At 42.1% G+C, this 14,889-nt stretch overlaps 1 protein-coding gene across 6 annotated transcripts in view; it reads left to right on the top strand.

Annotated features, from left to right (window-relative positions):
• Positions 1 to 14,889, top strand: part of HERC2 (HECT and RLD domain containing E3 ubiquitin protein ligase 2) — a 216,607-nt gene that overhangs the window by 34,996 nt on the left and 166,722 nt on the right. For all 6 annotated transcript variants that reach the window (XR_006274540.1, XM_038384377.2, XM_038384283.2 and 3 more), the window contains exon 4: positions 5,609 to 5,746. Coding sequence is in view for 5 of the 6 variants with exons in the window: in XM_038384377.2 (XP_038240305.1) it covers positions 5,609 to 5,746 (138 nt within the window). In the remaining variant the exon portion in view is untranslated. The remainder of the gene's footprint in view (positions 1 to 5,608; positions 5,747 to 14,889) is intronic.

Raw genomic sequence — 14,889 nt, 5'->3', positions numbered from 1 at the left:
GTCTGTTCTTCTCAGTAAATAGTTCCCAATCACATAGCCCTGCCTTTTCCTGGTGACGGTGCTATTCTCCAGTCTCTCCCCTGTTCCCTCTGGCTGCAAGTTCTTTCCATTCCTATTTTCCCTTGTAATCCTTTTAAACCCATCCCGTATCCTCCTGGGGCTCCTATTTAGTGTAGTCTCCATTGACTCTTCCCCTTTTCCTATAGGACTAGCCACTCTTCTCTTCTTCCTTGGCCTTCCAACTTCAGTGACTACCTGCTGAGCCCCTTCATTTTCCAACTCTACAAACCTCTACAAAATTTTTGAGCTCTATTTCTCCTTCACTAACCCGTCTTTTCCTCTGCCTGGTTCTTTTATTCACATGCTTCCACTAACCACTTTTCTCACCCAGCAGTCTCCTCTCAGAATTCCTCAGCCCTGCTTCCATCTGCAAGTCTGAGCTTTTCCCTTCAGATACCTCATGTCTTTGCTCCATAATCTACTCAAACCCCTTTCTAAACTCAACCAGACTTTCCACCTGCATCTCCAAACCTCGGATCTTTTTCTCCGTCAGCTCTATTAAACGGCATTTCATGCAGACAAAACTCTTACCAGGTTATCTGGTACAGAGGATGATTTCAGTGATAGGTTATATACTACAGTTCTGCAATTTCATATCAGAGTTCCTTCAGAACTCTTAGCTGAGTACCATCTGGTCCAGGTGACTTATTACTGTTTATCATTTTGTTCCAAACCTACTGCCCCATTAATTTGGGACAGTACTTGAGATTTGTCACTGCAAAAGAATAGCTCTCATATGGGTATGTCCTGCACATTCTCTGCAGTGAAGACCTATGCAAAGAATTAATTTAGCTTCTCTGCAATGTCCTTGTCTTCCTTGAGTGTTCATGAACACCTTTTGTCTGACTGTGCTGGAAGTATGACAGGAGACACTGGATATAATTTAATTAGGCTGCAACTTTATTTGTCAATGTCTGGGAGTACCCCGCAGATAAATATGTACAGTGCTGGTAATTGGGCAGGGGAGGGGGCAGAGGTGTGCTGCTGTTAGCCCTTCCACTACACTCATCCTGGTCCCCAGCCAGCCTTCTGCTGCTCCCCATTTTGAATGAGGTTTAAGGGGAGGCTATAAGGGAGCAGGGAGTTGATTCCCTGCGATAGGAGCCCTGAAGCATCGTGTTTCTGTTCCTTTAAATAAAAACAAAAAAAGCCACTCAGACCTCCTTTAAGGTCAGCTTCTCATTTACCAGACCACTTTTTCTGATTACTGTATTCCTTGCCTTTGGAATACCTACACTGGACATCTGCCATAAGGAGGCACTAGCAGTTACCTGGCAACCTCTCCCCCATACCTAGGTCTGGGTTCCCAGACATCTACTAAAGTCTTCTTTAATATCTGCCAAAAATGCATCCGCTCCAAACTGACAGGTAAACCTCATCCTCACTGAATAATACTGGTGCTATGTCTGACTGAGAAATTACTTGCCCCCTCAGCCAAATTCATAGATGGCAATCTCCCTGTTCACATATCTCCTAGCCTTGTCAACCCAAGGGGCGTTTCACACCCTGTGTTGCAACATATCCCAAATAATTTTTACTCCTGGAAAAAGTTCCAGGATTTTCCCCAAGTCCTTCTTAGTTCTGAGCATTAAGTCCACCCCTTGACATGTTTTCAAATCATTTCCTCTGAGGAGAACCACAATCAAATCTGGTACCTGCTCATGGGCCACTATGGTATAGAGAAGTGGCATCAGCTGGTCGCATAATATACCTTTTCTCTCATGCCAGCTCAGAACTTGCTTCACCATTGAGGCCTGGCTGCAAACCTCCAGACAACCTGTAAGTCCACCTGTTGGCCCAGTAAACAATACTGTGCCTGCAGATCCATGACACTGTCTGCCAGCATCTGGAGTCTTGTGTACATTCTATATGGTTCAGAATGCCAATGCCCAGTTGCCTGGATTACACTAGCTCCCCAGCCCTAGCTGGATTGCTGCTGTTGCTGCCCTGATTCTGAATGAGAGGGAACTGATTGTGTGCTGGCAGCTCCAACCTTGTCAGTCCTGGTCTTAAAACTCTAACAAACTGGTATGTTGTGAGGGGACTTTAATCACCATGATCAAGAGGGGCCCATACCTCCCTGCCCTTCTTGCCAAGGCCCTCCACAGGAGAGATCCTGGACTTGCCACCCTTCTGTAAAATATTGGATTCATTCCAGCCTCCTTGATCCATCTCTGACCTCTTCAAGGTTAATGTCCCTGATTGCCCCTTGCAATGTATATCCTTCAATTCCAAAGCCCACCCAGAAGAATCCCTACAGGACCCAGGTATTAGTTCGCTGATCCTAAGGGCTTAAAAAAATGCTACTAGAAATGCAGCCCTAAACAAGGCCACTGCTTGTCCACAATGGACATATAGGCTCTGGGAGCCGCACCAGATCCCTAAGCGTATTAAGTAATGGGATGTTGTGCATTCTCCCTCGTGCTGGTGTTTCCAGATCACCCCACTAGAAACCTCAGAATTAAAAATCTGTACAAGGATCTGGGCAACCATTCAGCCTACTGGCAAATGTAAGGCCCAGTAGGTGAGTGGAGATTATTGATGACGCCAGGTGGCTAATAACACCTTATACTACAGAACCCTTTCCTTGCAATGGGCCACATAGGTGACGGGCCCTCCTGCTCCTGAAATTGCACAAAATCGTTAACGTCTCCAGTAGCTCTGCAGTGTTCATGGAGCCACCGAGCTCTGCATTATGCTGACAGGCATAATATGCCAAGGTTCCATAAAGCTAGTGGCATCCATTTGGGTTCCTTGACAGCTCCTGAAATCTGTCCAACTGAAAACGAGACAATGCATCTGCTGTGCCATTATCAACCCTGGGAACAGGTTTGGAAGAGGAACAGATGTTACTGCTTAAACATTGTAGTACAGATGCCCTCACTAGCCTCATAACTTGTGTGTGAGCTGGAGGACAGGCAATAGATAACATGGACCACCTCCATGTTGTCACACCATAAGTACACCGTTTTATTAACAAATTGTTCCCAAATGGCCACTGCCACCAAAATTGGAAAAAATTCAAGAAATGTTAAATTTTGCTTCTCCCTTTTTCTATCTAGATCAGTGGTCTCCAATCTCTTTAAGCACAGGATCACTTTTTGAATTTAAGTGCAACACAGGATCTACTTCAAAGAAAATGTAGAAATAACAGTAATCACACAAACCCAAACACCAGTGCCCTGCCCCTGCCCTAACCCTTCTCTGAGGGTCTGCCCTGCTCCCTCCCCCTCCCTCAGTTGCTTGCTCTTCCCCATAGTCACTCACTCTCACTGGGGCTGGGACAGGGGGTTGAGGTATGGGCTCTGGGCTGGGGCCAGGGGTTTGGAATGTGGTAGGGGCTCCTGGCTGAGCTTGGGGCAGGGGGTTGGGGGAGAGGGTTTAGAGTGCAGGTTCTGGAAAGAAATTTGGAGCTGGAGGGCTCGGGGCTGGGAGGGTGGGCACAGGGGTGTGGGCTCCAGCTGGGCGCCGCTTACGTTGGGCAGCTCCTGGGGGCTGGTGCAGGAGGACTAAGGCCACTGCTCCCAAAGTGGACAGCATGTCCGGCAGCAGCTCTTGGGGGGGCGGGGGGAAGAGCTGCGCCTCCATCTAGGAGCAGCAGGGACATGTCTTTGCTTGTGGGAAGGTGCTTGAGGTGAGTGCTCCCCAGATCCGGCACCAAACTCCCTCCCTGAGCCCCAATTCCCTCCCTCTTAGTTAACCAGAATTTTTGACTTACTGGCACCCCAACATGCTGGATAAGAGAGCTTTTACTGTATATCCATATATTTGAATAATGCTCGGCTTCTACTTGCGTAAGCGTCTGCAGTAAGGCTTGCATAAATCAGGAAGGTGGCTTCCTGGTTTTCACATGTTCTGGCCACCTTTGGTTGCTTAGGCATTTTATTGTCCTGCTTGCTCTGCCCAGCTTTACTGTCTGTCAGCACCTCCCTGGGCACCAGTAATATGTCTGTATATTCACCTCTCAAAATTTTATCCTTAGTAGTAGTGAGAAGGTGAACTCCCATCTGCCACCCCAGCATACCTATACTCTTGACTGCCCACCCTTGGTGCCCTGTTGCGTCCCCCGGTTGTTCCTGGAGCAGCAGTTCTGTCTCATGAATTCACATTCCCTATTAGAGTGTGTGTGTGTGTGTGTGTGTGTGTGTGTGTGTAAATTGTAGAGTGCACTGCTATCTCCTCCCGATTAAGGGTTCTTGCCCCCTGGCGAGGGATCTGCCCCGCCTGACTATTGCCTGTCTTCCATTATTACCATTTCCAGCCTCCACTCCCCACCCCCCGAAAGCTCCCAGCTGCTCCAATAACTGAAGGTTAGCTTGCAACAGCTGTGTAATGCCACTGACTTCTGTAGGTGGGTGTACCCCAGACATCCCTGACACAGCTCCTAGACACTAGATCTTTTCTCTTCCCCCTTCCCCCCCCCATCTTAGTTCTGTTACCCTTCCCCTTGAAGATCAGGAGACACCAAACCCAGTGGGGTAAGTGACCATTCTCCCCTCCCCCATATATCCCCTGAGAGGAGAAGTGGACAAGTTCCCCAAACCCTGCCGAGGTCCCTCCTACAGTCACGATTTGCAGCATTGGGCAGAAGGGGCTCCCTTTCACACCTCACCCTGCAACCTCCCACTGGTGCTGATTACCATCATCCCTGCTAGCCATGTGGCTCTTCTGTCCTGCAATCCGTTCAAATGTCCTGGCTCTAGGTGATCCACTACACCTTTTAAGTCTTGTAGTGGCCCCCACTGCCTGTTTGGCAGGCTTCCTGCTTCTGATGTACTTAATGTGTTTTACTATTAGTTTATTTGTGTTTAGCAAGTTGCTTCTCAAATTCTTTCTTGGCTTGACTTATATTTTTCTGTCGTACTTGCCAGAGTTTGTGCTCCTTATTTTCTTCATTAGGATTTGACTTCCAAATTTTAAAGGATTCTTTTTTGCCTCCAATGACCTCCAACACTCTGTTTAGCCATGGTGGCATTCTTTTGTTCCTCCTACTGTCTTAAAAAAAATTGGTTATAGTTGTGGTACAATGAATATGTATATAATTACATATAGATATAATGCTGCCTAAAATTTGAGTAACCACCACTTGAATGGGTTTACTTTTGACACTGAAACAGAGGCAATTGTTGCCTGTTAAATTTTGCCATGCTGTCCATAGAATATGAAAGCAAGTAATCTAAGTAGACTAATGTGAAATACCAACAATTGGGAACAAACTCCATACCAATAAAAAGCGATCTGTAGTAGGCTTACCATCTGTTTCTATTATGTTGAAAAATCGTTACCCTTCAATGCAAGTTTTAACCGTGACTTATGAATTTCTAGGTATAAAGGATCCCTGTGTTGTCTAGTGAAATGTGAAACCTAGCACCTGTGACAGCTAAATCAGCACTTGTTTCTTTTTCATCTCACTCTTTGACAGTAATGCTGTGAATTTGAGGACAGAGTTTGACCTTGGTTCTAGGTTAGAAAGGTACTCTAAGGCAAATAAATGGATGGATCTCTTTTTCAAAAATAGCTTAACTAGTTCAATTTTGTATTTCTTTAGATGACAGCACTGAGTGCCAGACTGGATCAAAGAAGGAAGAACAAAATGACAAAGAAAAGAAAGATGAAGAGGAAACTCCACTACCTACTTATAGGGCCAAATCGATTGTCGAGAGTTGGGTGTGGGGTAAACAACCAGGTATTATGAATATTGCAGTAATTCTTTTTATGGCATTAAGTACTTTACATTTATGGCTAATTGGAACAATTAGAACTAATTGGATCAAATGCATATGTTGAGTGCATTTATCACGTTAGCTGAATACTTGTATGCTATGCTAAATTATAAGTAGCAAAATAGTTAACAATGTTGACATTTAAATTTGTCGTCTTTAGGTTTTGGTGTTAACTTCATTAACATGAACAAGGAGAGTTCACACCTCTCTGAGCTTTTGTTTCAGGTGTGTCCAGAGATTTGGACAGACTTTACTACATCAATGTACACTTGCACCTTGCACTATGAAGTTAGGTTGTCTCATGTCAACCTATTTGTGCAAGTCTCTACATTTTAAATTTGGTCTCCTGCAGACATAAGCACCCTGTTATGGTGATTGCAGTAAAATCTCTCTCTGAACGGTGGAGAGCCATGGTTGATCTACTGAGGTCAATGCAGTAGATACTGTATGACCTATGTCAACCCCAGTAGTCCTCCAGGAGCTGTCCCACATGCCCCATTCCATTTAAATGCTGCTGCCCAGGGATCATGGAGACTGGAGGTTACCCTTTTCTTTGATCTCCTCTACATATTTTTGAAATGCCTTTTCCTGATTTCCCACCTTGGTGAGAACACCTCGCAGCTCTCCCTTGCTGTGTGTAACTGACCATGTTGGTTGCATGTAGTAGATGTGTTCTCCTGCCTGGAATAAACAGGAGGTATTTGATCTCTTGGGCCTGTGGGGAGAAGAGGCTGTGCAGGGACAACTACTGATGAGCTGTAGAAACGTGGACATCTATGAGCAGAGTGCATAGGGGGTACTGGCAAAGGGGTATGAAGTTTCAGCTGCAGTACCTCATGAAAGCGAAGGAACTATGGCAGGGAGACCAATGTTCAACCTGGTTCTGAGCTGTGGACCTGCTGCTTTTACACTGAACTGCATGCCATATTTGGTGGAAACATACCAGCACCCCACATACCGCCCTGGATATTTCAGAAGAGCCCAAGACACAGACCCCTACCATGAACAGCAGGTAGGATGAGGAAGAAAAGGAGGGAGGAGACTCACCAGTATGTCCAGTGATGTCACAAGCCATGACCTCTTTTGAAACTTCACCACCGAGTAGCTAAACCATCAGCCCAGTACTGATGATGCTAATGAAGAGAAAGAGACCTTGGGTAAGTGTGTATGCATTTTCCCTTACAATCTTTAAATTTAAAGATGGCACTTGGCACATCGCCACCTGTGTCATGACACAGGAGTTGATTTTTCATTGTTGTATGGGAAGAAGTAGCATTACAACAAACAGAGGTGGATGTTGTGTGTGCCTTTCATTCCCCTGTTAGGTTATGCAGGGGGCAATGGGAAGCAAATTGTTTATGTACATAGGGATACCCCTTGTATGCTCCTGAGAGCTCAATGAAACTTTCATGGAGATACCCTTCAATCCTTTCCCAAAGGATTCAAGGGATGGCCAGTTTCTTTCTTTCTCTGTGGTAGGATATTTTCACAGGCCACCTTGTGGTGAGTTTGGCTGGCACCATTGCAGTAAACAGGCTAGCAGCAGCTGAGCTCTTTGCTGCTGTTACCCACAGGAATGAGATCTGCTAAAATCACCATTTGGAACATTCATACCAATATGCAGTGCCATTTCCCTATACCTAGGACCGTACCAAATTCATGGCCATGAAAAACACATCACAGACCATGAAATCTGGTCAACCCCTGTGAAATCTTGTCTTTTGGGTGCTTCTACCCTATACTATACCGATATAGGGGAGACCAGTATTTCTCAAATTGGGGGTTCTGACTGAAAAGGGAATTGCAGGGGGTCACAAGGTTACTTTAGGGAGGTTCTGGTATTGCCAACCTTCCGTGCTGCCTTCAGAGCTGGGCAGCCGGAGAGCGGTGGCTGTTGGCTGGGTGCCCGGCTCTGAAGGCAGCACCCCTCATCCCCCAGCAGCAATACAGAAATAAGGGTGGCAATACCATACCATGCCACCCTTTTGAGTCGCTGCCTTCAGAGCTGGAGAGTGGCGGCTGCTGACTGAGGGGCCTAGCTCTGCAGGCAGCAGTTCAGAAATAAGGGTGGCAATACCATAGCATGCCACCCTTGCTTCTGCGCCGCTGCTGGCAGCGGTGCTGCCTTCAGAGCTGGGGTCCCGGCCAGCAGCCGCCATTCTCCAGCTGCCTAGCTCTGAAGGCAGCGCCGCTGTCAGCAGCAGCTCAGAAGTAAGGGTAGCAGAACCGCAACCAATGTTCCCTCTAATTTTTGACTGGCCGTGTGCGCAAAAAATTGCTTCTGTGCAAATTTTTGTGCGCACAGTGTTCTGCCGTGTTCGCTGGGTTTAGGATCTGTGCGTGCGCACACATGCGCACAACTTAGAGGGAACAGTGACTGCAAAAACCCCCCCCAATAACCTTGTGACCCCTTTTCCCCACAATTCCTCCTTTTTTGGTCAGGTCCCTACAATTATAGCACCATGATATTTCAGATTTAAATAGCTGAAATCATGAAATTTATTTTTTAAAAATTCTATGGTCTGAAATTGACCAAAATGGACCGTGAATTTGGTAGGGCCCATCTATACCCATAGATTAGAGACCAACATTTTGTTTCATTCAACCATAATTTCTTGTGCCTGGTGGGCTGCAGTCACTGTAGCTGGAACTGAGATCCAACTGAGTTGTGCAGAGGTGCTTCAAAGTTGAAGTGTTAATAAATGTCTTACTAAATGTTACTGAATAAAGGAAAGATCAGCTTCAAAACTCCCTTCCTTTTCTGTTGTGACTGTAAGTCCAATGATACCTCTCTCTCTTCATCAGCAGCAACTGCTTTTGCAGCATTGTGGGGTGCCCCCTGATGAGACAGAGGAGAACTAGGGAGGACATGTTCTTTGAAATTCTTCAAGCCAGTGCTGCATCTGACTGAGCAAAGGACCTTGAGAGCTCTCATGGCAGACAACAGGGAGAAGTACAGAGCAGACAGAAGAGAGGCCCAAGAAAAGGAGAGGAAGATGTATCAGGACGTGATGGATCTTCTCAAGCAGCAAACACAAATGTTGTAGGTCCAAGTTGACCTACAGGTCCAAATACCCAGACTCCTCACCCTTTGCAGTCCTTGGAGAACTCTGTAGTAGCAGCTCCTTACTCCCCCCATGTTCTGCACTCTTCCCTCTGTAAGCCTGGGGAAAATGAGATTCACATACACCAACCATGGTTCTCTCACAATGTATGTTTAAGCTACAACCGATTACGTTCACTGAAATAGATAGAAATGTTTGCTCCCTTTCCAATTTCGTTCCCCCATTAATTTGTTTACAGTTTATATTGCATGACTTGTTGTTTTGCACATTTTTTCTCCAGTTCTTGCCATTCAATAAATTTTTATTTTTTGAAAATAAAATGATCTTTATTAGTTTCATACTATTTATTGTTGAAGGGATGAAGGTATTCAGAGCACCCAGTACTTGTAAATGTATAGCACCGTAGAATTCATAGGTTCAAGAGAACACCCAGTCATATTTATAAATGTCAAGCAAGCACCACATAATTCATAATTTTAGTAACAAATATAATCTAAAATGTTCAAGTGCTATGCAATTTGTAATGCAACCCAAAACTGCAGGCCTGGAGAATAATTCAGCACAGAACCCTATTGCAGCTGACTATTAAAGTTCTCTTTCAAAACCACCCTCAACTGCTTAGCTCCATGTTGAACTTGTGTTTGGTTGCTCTGTCAGCAGACAGCTGTTCCACTTCCGCCTTTCCATGATATATAAACTTTGGCATCTGTACGCCGAGGTAACGTGTGTTGTCCAAGGTTTGTAGACCATGGTCTTTGTCATCTAAAATGGGAGTAGGATCCTAAAGCAAGGAGAATGACGTAGGGGTGTGTGTGCGTGCGTGTGTGTTTAAAATTTTCTTGGTGAGGTAGAGGACTACAGAATGAGATCTTTCTAATCCATACTTTAGTCCTCATTATAGCAGAGTGAGAGCTCTGCTATAGTTAACATTAATATGTTAAGGCTTGTCTACAAAATGGAGCTTTGCTAGAATAGTTGTTGTGCTTTAAAATCCTATCCTACTTTAATGCAATTCAGCTTTCAAGTGTAGACAAATCTTTAGACTATAACTACTTCTTGTTATGCACATTATTATGGAGTGTAGGTGGCTCTAATGTGAATTAAAGCATATTTTTAGCTTTGTGTATATTAGGTAAAAGTAGACATACACATATAACAGCAACCTTTCAGGAGTCCAATTTTTGTGGCTTTAGAATTGCTTTTTTTTTCCTTTTAAAAATTACTTTGCTCTTTTGTTACTGTGTGAAAGACCCTACACAAATGGGAGAAACTGACTACATTTTCAAATAGCTAGCCTTCGACCATACGAAGTTGTCAAGTGCACAGGCACCCAATCTGAAAAGTTGAAACCACCCCTCCCCCCCGTGCTATACTTTATAGTAGTTAGGGCACTAGCCTAGGACTTAGGAGTTCAGTTCCCTGCTCTGCCACAAACTTCCTTGATGACCTTGGACAAGGCATGCTGTGCCTCAGTTCCTCATCTGTAAAATGGGGATAATAGCACTTCCCTAACTCACAGGGATGTTGTGAGGATAAATGCATTAAAGATTGCAAAGAGCTTTGAAATCTAGTAATGAAAAGTCTTATTTAAGAAATAAGTGGTATTCTCTGCAACAGTAGCCAAAATTTCAGACAGTATCACTTCTTTTTAAGTTGTTTTTTTTTTTTTTTTCAACTACTAATATTCCTTTGGAAATTTGCAGTTGGGAGCCTGTTTCAAGTGTGGAGATATTTAACAAATATTAAAGAGGGTTTTAAGGTCAGTCTCTTCACCACCCACAAATTCAGCCAAGTTTATTGTGTTGTCAGTGAGCCTTTGCCAATAATTACACCCAATTTTACGATGCACCATTTACATTATAAAACCATTTTAAAGCATAGTTGGGCCACAGCCATGGTTTTACAACTGTGCAATAATATAGACCCCCATCTGGCAAAAGATGTGCACAGGTAGAACCCATGAACCTGTGTAAAGCCACACTGAAGTTAGTGCTGATGCAGGGGACTCCCTGTATGTATAACTTAACAGGGCTGAATCATATTTACTAAGAGTATAGATAGAAAATACCTTTCTATGAATGTCTTAGGGGAGTAGTGCTCTTGACTTGGGTCTTACTGGCACAGGCTTGACTGGGGGAGAAACACTTTGTGCCTGTTTGTCATTTACATTAAAGCCCCTTTACTTTTCCAGAACAGTGGGTAAATTAGAAATGAGCCCTTTGGTCAGGTTTTTGGGGCAGCAATGGTCAATATGTATTTGTACAAGAAAAATGAGGCCCCTCTGATTAGGTTACCATAGTATAACCCTTAAAAACAGTGTAATGACATGCAAATTTGACTACTCAGTGCCTTCTTACTGCATTTCCATTTTATATTCAGTCCTTACTAATCTCAGTTTGAGAGAAGAGCATTTCAAGCTGCCTTTTGCCTTGCTTTCCTTTGGAAAAATCCTAATTTTATTATTTATTAACCCACCCTAATTTTTGTATTGTTCCTCCTCAAAACCTTAGCTTTCATTTATTTTCTAAATTACACTTTTTTTTTTGTTTGTTGTTGAGGTTCCAGTGATGCAAAGGTGTATATATAAAGTGCAGCTGCTCTCTCTTTTCTGGACATGAAAAGAGGAAAATAACATGCTCATATGGTGGTACAGAAACCTCTTTTTGGGTGGGAGAAGGGTTGGAGAAGTAGCCTTTTAATCTTGTATTGCTTTATTTATACATTATTGGTACCCTTCCTTTTCTTCAGTCTGTTTTGTGCCAGAGCACGGTGGTGTCCTCATAGTGATATCGTTAATCTAAGGAGTCCTGCAGTGCTAACAGTTATTAAAGGAGGTGGAAAAACTACAGTGGTTATGGTACCTTAAAGTCACTAAATGAGTCCTCAATAAGAATATATACAATACACTGAAAAATGCATTTTTCTAAACAATTTTTTAGAAATACTGTCAGTTTTCAGTGTTTCAAGTAAATGATGGTGGTGTCTGAATTCAGTTAGAGGCTTTATATGGTCTTAACTCCCAATTCATGTATCTAACCTAAACCTTAATTTAAATTGTCCAGCTGCCTACATAGTGGAGCTAACAAGAGTGTGGCTGTGTTTAATAAACTTTTTAGCACACTTGATATATATTAGCCTATTGCTAACTTACTCTTCTTAGCTGGATGTAGTGAACAGATTACCTGCAGTTTTTTTGCCCTCTGCTTGTCCTTGTCCTCATAAGGATATTTATTTTTTAATTTTAGAAAAATCTGATGAGCTAGATAGTCAAATTAATCAGACACTGTTTACCTACAAGCCTGTTTTCAGGTACTTGCATAATACTTTAAGAATAATGATTGTATAGCTCATTACTGTTCTAAATTCAAAAGTGCAACTTTTCTCCTGAAGTTAAATGCCATTTCAATTTGTAGAAAAAAGCGTAAAGCTTGTTTTAAGAAAAAGGTTGAAGAAATAAAGCTACAGTCAGTAAGCTAAATTAAGCTATTTTTTTGCTTTAAATGTAGTTCTTGTTCCGTAACTTACTTGTTGTCGTCTGACGTTAGTCAGTGTGTTTTCTCTTTAAAAAGAAAAGCAGAAATTTTGATACAACACTTATATGTAAAAGCTCAGCTATAAAAGTCAAGAAAAAAGTCCCTAATTCAGTCACGTTCTATTTTATTAAAGGATGAAATGCTATATATACACAAGGATGGAATTACTTTATTCCAGTTCCATTCAGTATTTGAAATCAGATGTATAGCTCACATTTTAAATGAGTTTAAGCAGAAATACTTTTCTGTATTTATGACTTTATTTTAACATCTTTCAATAGCATAAAAAAGAAAAGGTAGGAATAAGCAGTAGCGCATTAACTTTAAATGAGCAAGAAATGTATGAGTAAAATAAAACTGATAGCTTCTTTGTGTAGTCAAAACTGGTTTGTACCAGCCGTGAATTAATAAGACAAGTGTTTTGTAAGCTATTGTTTTTTTACACAGGACTCCAGGGAATGTAAGGTGTATGGGGGCAAGTTTGCAGTTTTTAGATACTAAGATGTCTTGTTTTCTGGTACCGCTAGTAAAGCTAATTGCATCAGGAAGTCACTTTAGAGGCAGTGCCCCCTAGGGAAGATGGGAATTAACAGAATGGATTCAGTGAGAGATTGTAGATACACGTTGTAGCAACAGTTTTCAAATCTTCCTGGATTACAAGGAAAATTTCCTGGAAGTTCCATTCTTTATGGGTTGTTTAGTACTGAGTTAATGGACTAAATCAGAATAGCTTATCTACATACAAAATAGTTGCTAAAAAACATCTGTAATTGAATAATATATCCTTTTATAACCTCCTCTAAAATTATAGTAAAAAGGATAATTACACCTCTACCCCCGATATAACGCTATCCTTGGGAGCCAAAAAATCTTACCACATTATATCTAACTTGCTTTGATCCACCGGAGTGCGCAGCCCTGTCCCCCCAGAGCGCTGCTTTACCGCGTTATATCCGAATTCGTGTTATATCAGGTAGAGGTGTAATTGGAAAAATATTGCTCACTTAATATCCCATCTTTAGGAGAATGAATTTCGTTAGGCAAAGATTCAGAAATACAGATGAGTGGAAGGATGAAGGTCTGTGAATGCCTACTCTTTCCTTTCCTCACTTACACCTTTACCCCCCTGGAGCAAACAAAAACACCCTACCATATTATTGCAGGAAACTAGTAATGTCTTACAGTCTACTTTAATTGATGATCATTGCTTAGTGTCCCTGAAGAAGTTTAAAAGAAAATGTTCATGTTAACAAGACTTGTCTTATTTAAGCATTTAATCCCATTTATATCTCGAGACAATTGGTATCCAAGTAACAGTCCAGTTTTTCTTGAATTCCAGTAAGGTGAACTCAGCCATTTCCTATAGGAATGGAAAATCCAAAGCTAGTTTACCCTTGAGAAAAAATGTCCCTTTCTATTTAATTTCAACTCATTCTTTAATATGTATTTGCAAGTATAGTCATGTGTTGCTGCTACACTCTTAAAATAGATCTTTGCCAAGGTTTGTTTAATCTACTTTTGGGTACATATAGGTTGAAATGTATCCCTGTCATATATGCTGCAGATTCCTTTGCTAAACATGGCTATTCAACGGAAGTTCTCAAACCTCTTCATATCAGACCAAACGTAAAACAGAGATGATCTCATGGTTTACTTGACCTCCCATTCACAATTGCACATGTTCATGGCAACTGCTTACATGAAAAATGTACTGTTTGAAAGCCATTTAATGTGTTGGCAGACTTTTAAAAGCAATAAAGCCACTAGAAATGAGGAGTATGTATCCTTAAAAAAACAGCCACCTATCTGCAGACAATCAACAAGTGCTCCATTGACCACAGTTTGAGAACTTAACTCTTCAGGCTACCATTGCATTTCTCACCTTGCATGTAGTAGTCTAGTTAAGTAGCACAGCTCCAGGATTTGTGAAATAATTGAAGTAAAATGGACTAGAGTGTACTCTGTATCATGGCCTTGTATGTTTGTGTAATAACTTATTATTTTAATCTTCCCTTTGTTGCAAGCTACATTCTCTATTCTTCTCAGCTGAAATTGAATCACATGTTACTATTAATACAGTATATTTAGTTCTTCGATAGTTATATTATACAGGTTGATATTTAGACTTGAAATAATTTGGTGGTAATAAAATTAATTGCCACTTCCCTGATCATATCCCTGATGTATTTAAATCTTTCTAATGATGAATGCAAGTCACTTAAATGGGAACTGCAGAAAAAGTGGAAGATTAAAAGTGGGTAAAAATGTGTATATGTAATCTTAAAAATGATGCTCTTATTAAAACAGAGATAATCACTGTTTCCCCTCAGTTCTAAGGTCTCTGAACTTCCTGCAGTCTCTACCAGAATGACATTACAGCTACCATTAGCAGCCTAAATTGTTATTCCAGTCTTTGCCTCAGTTTTCATTGCTTTCAAAACTGTTGGACTGAAATACTTCATGTATAATCTCTGTCTAAAGGTGAATTTTTCTGTAGAAGGCTTCCAC

This window comes from Dermochelys coriacea, chromosome 1, assembly GCF_009764565.3.
Source record: "Dermochelys coriacea isolate rDerCor1 chromosome 1, rDerCor1.pri.v4, whole genome shotgun sequence".
In the NCBI taxonomy this organism is placed as follows: Eukaryota; Metazoa; Chordata; order Testudines; family Dermochelyidae; genus Dermochelys; species Dermochelys coriacea.
The sequence above is the reverse complement of the archived record's forward strand: the minus strand, read 5'-3'. Positions and strand labels throughout refer to the sequence as shown.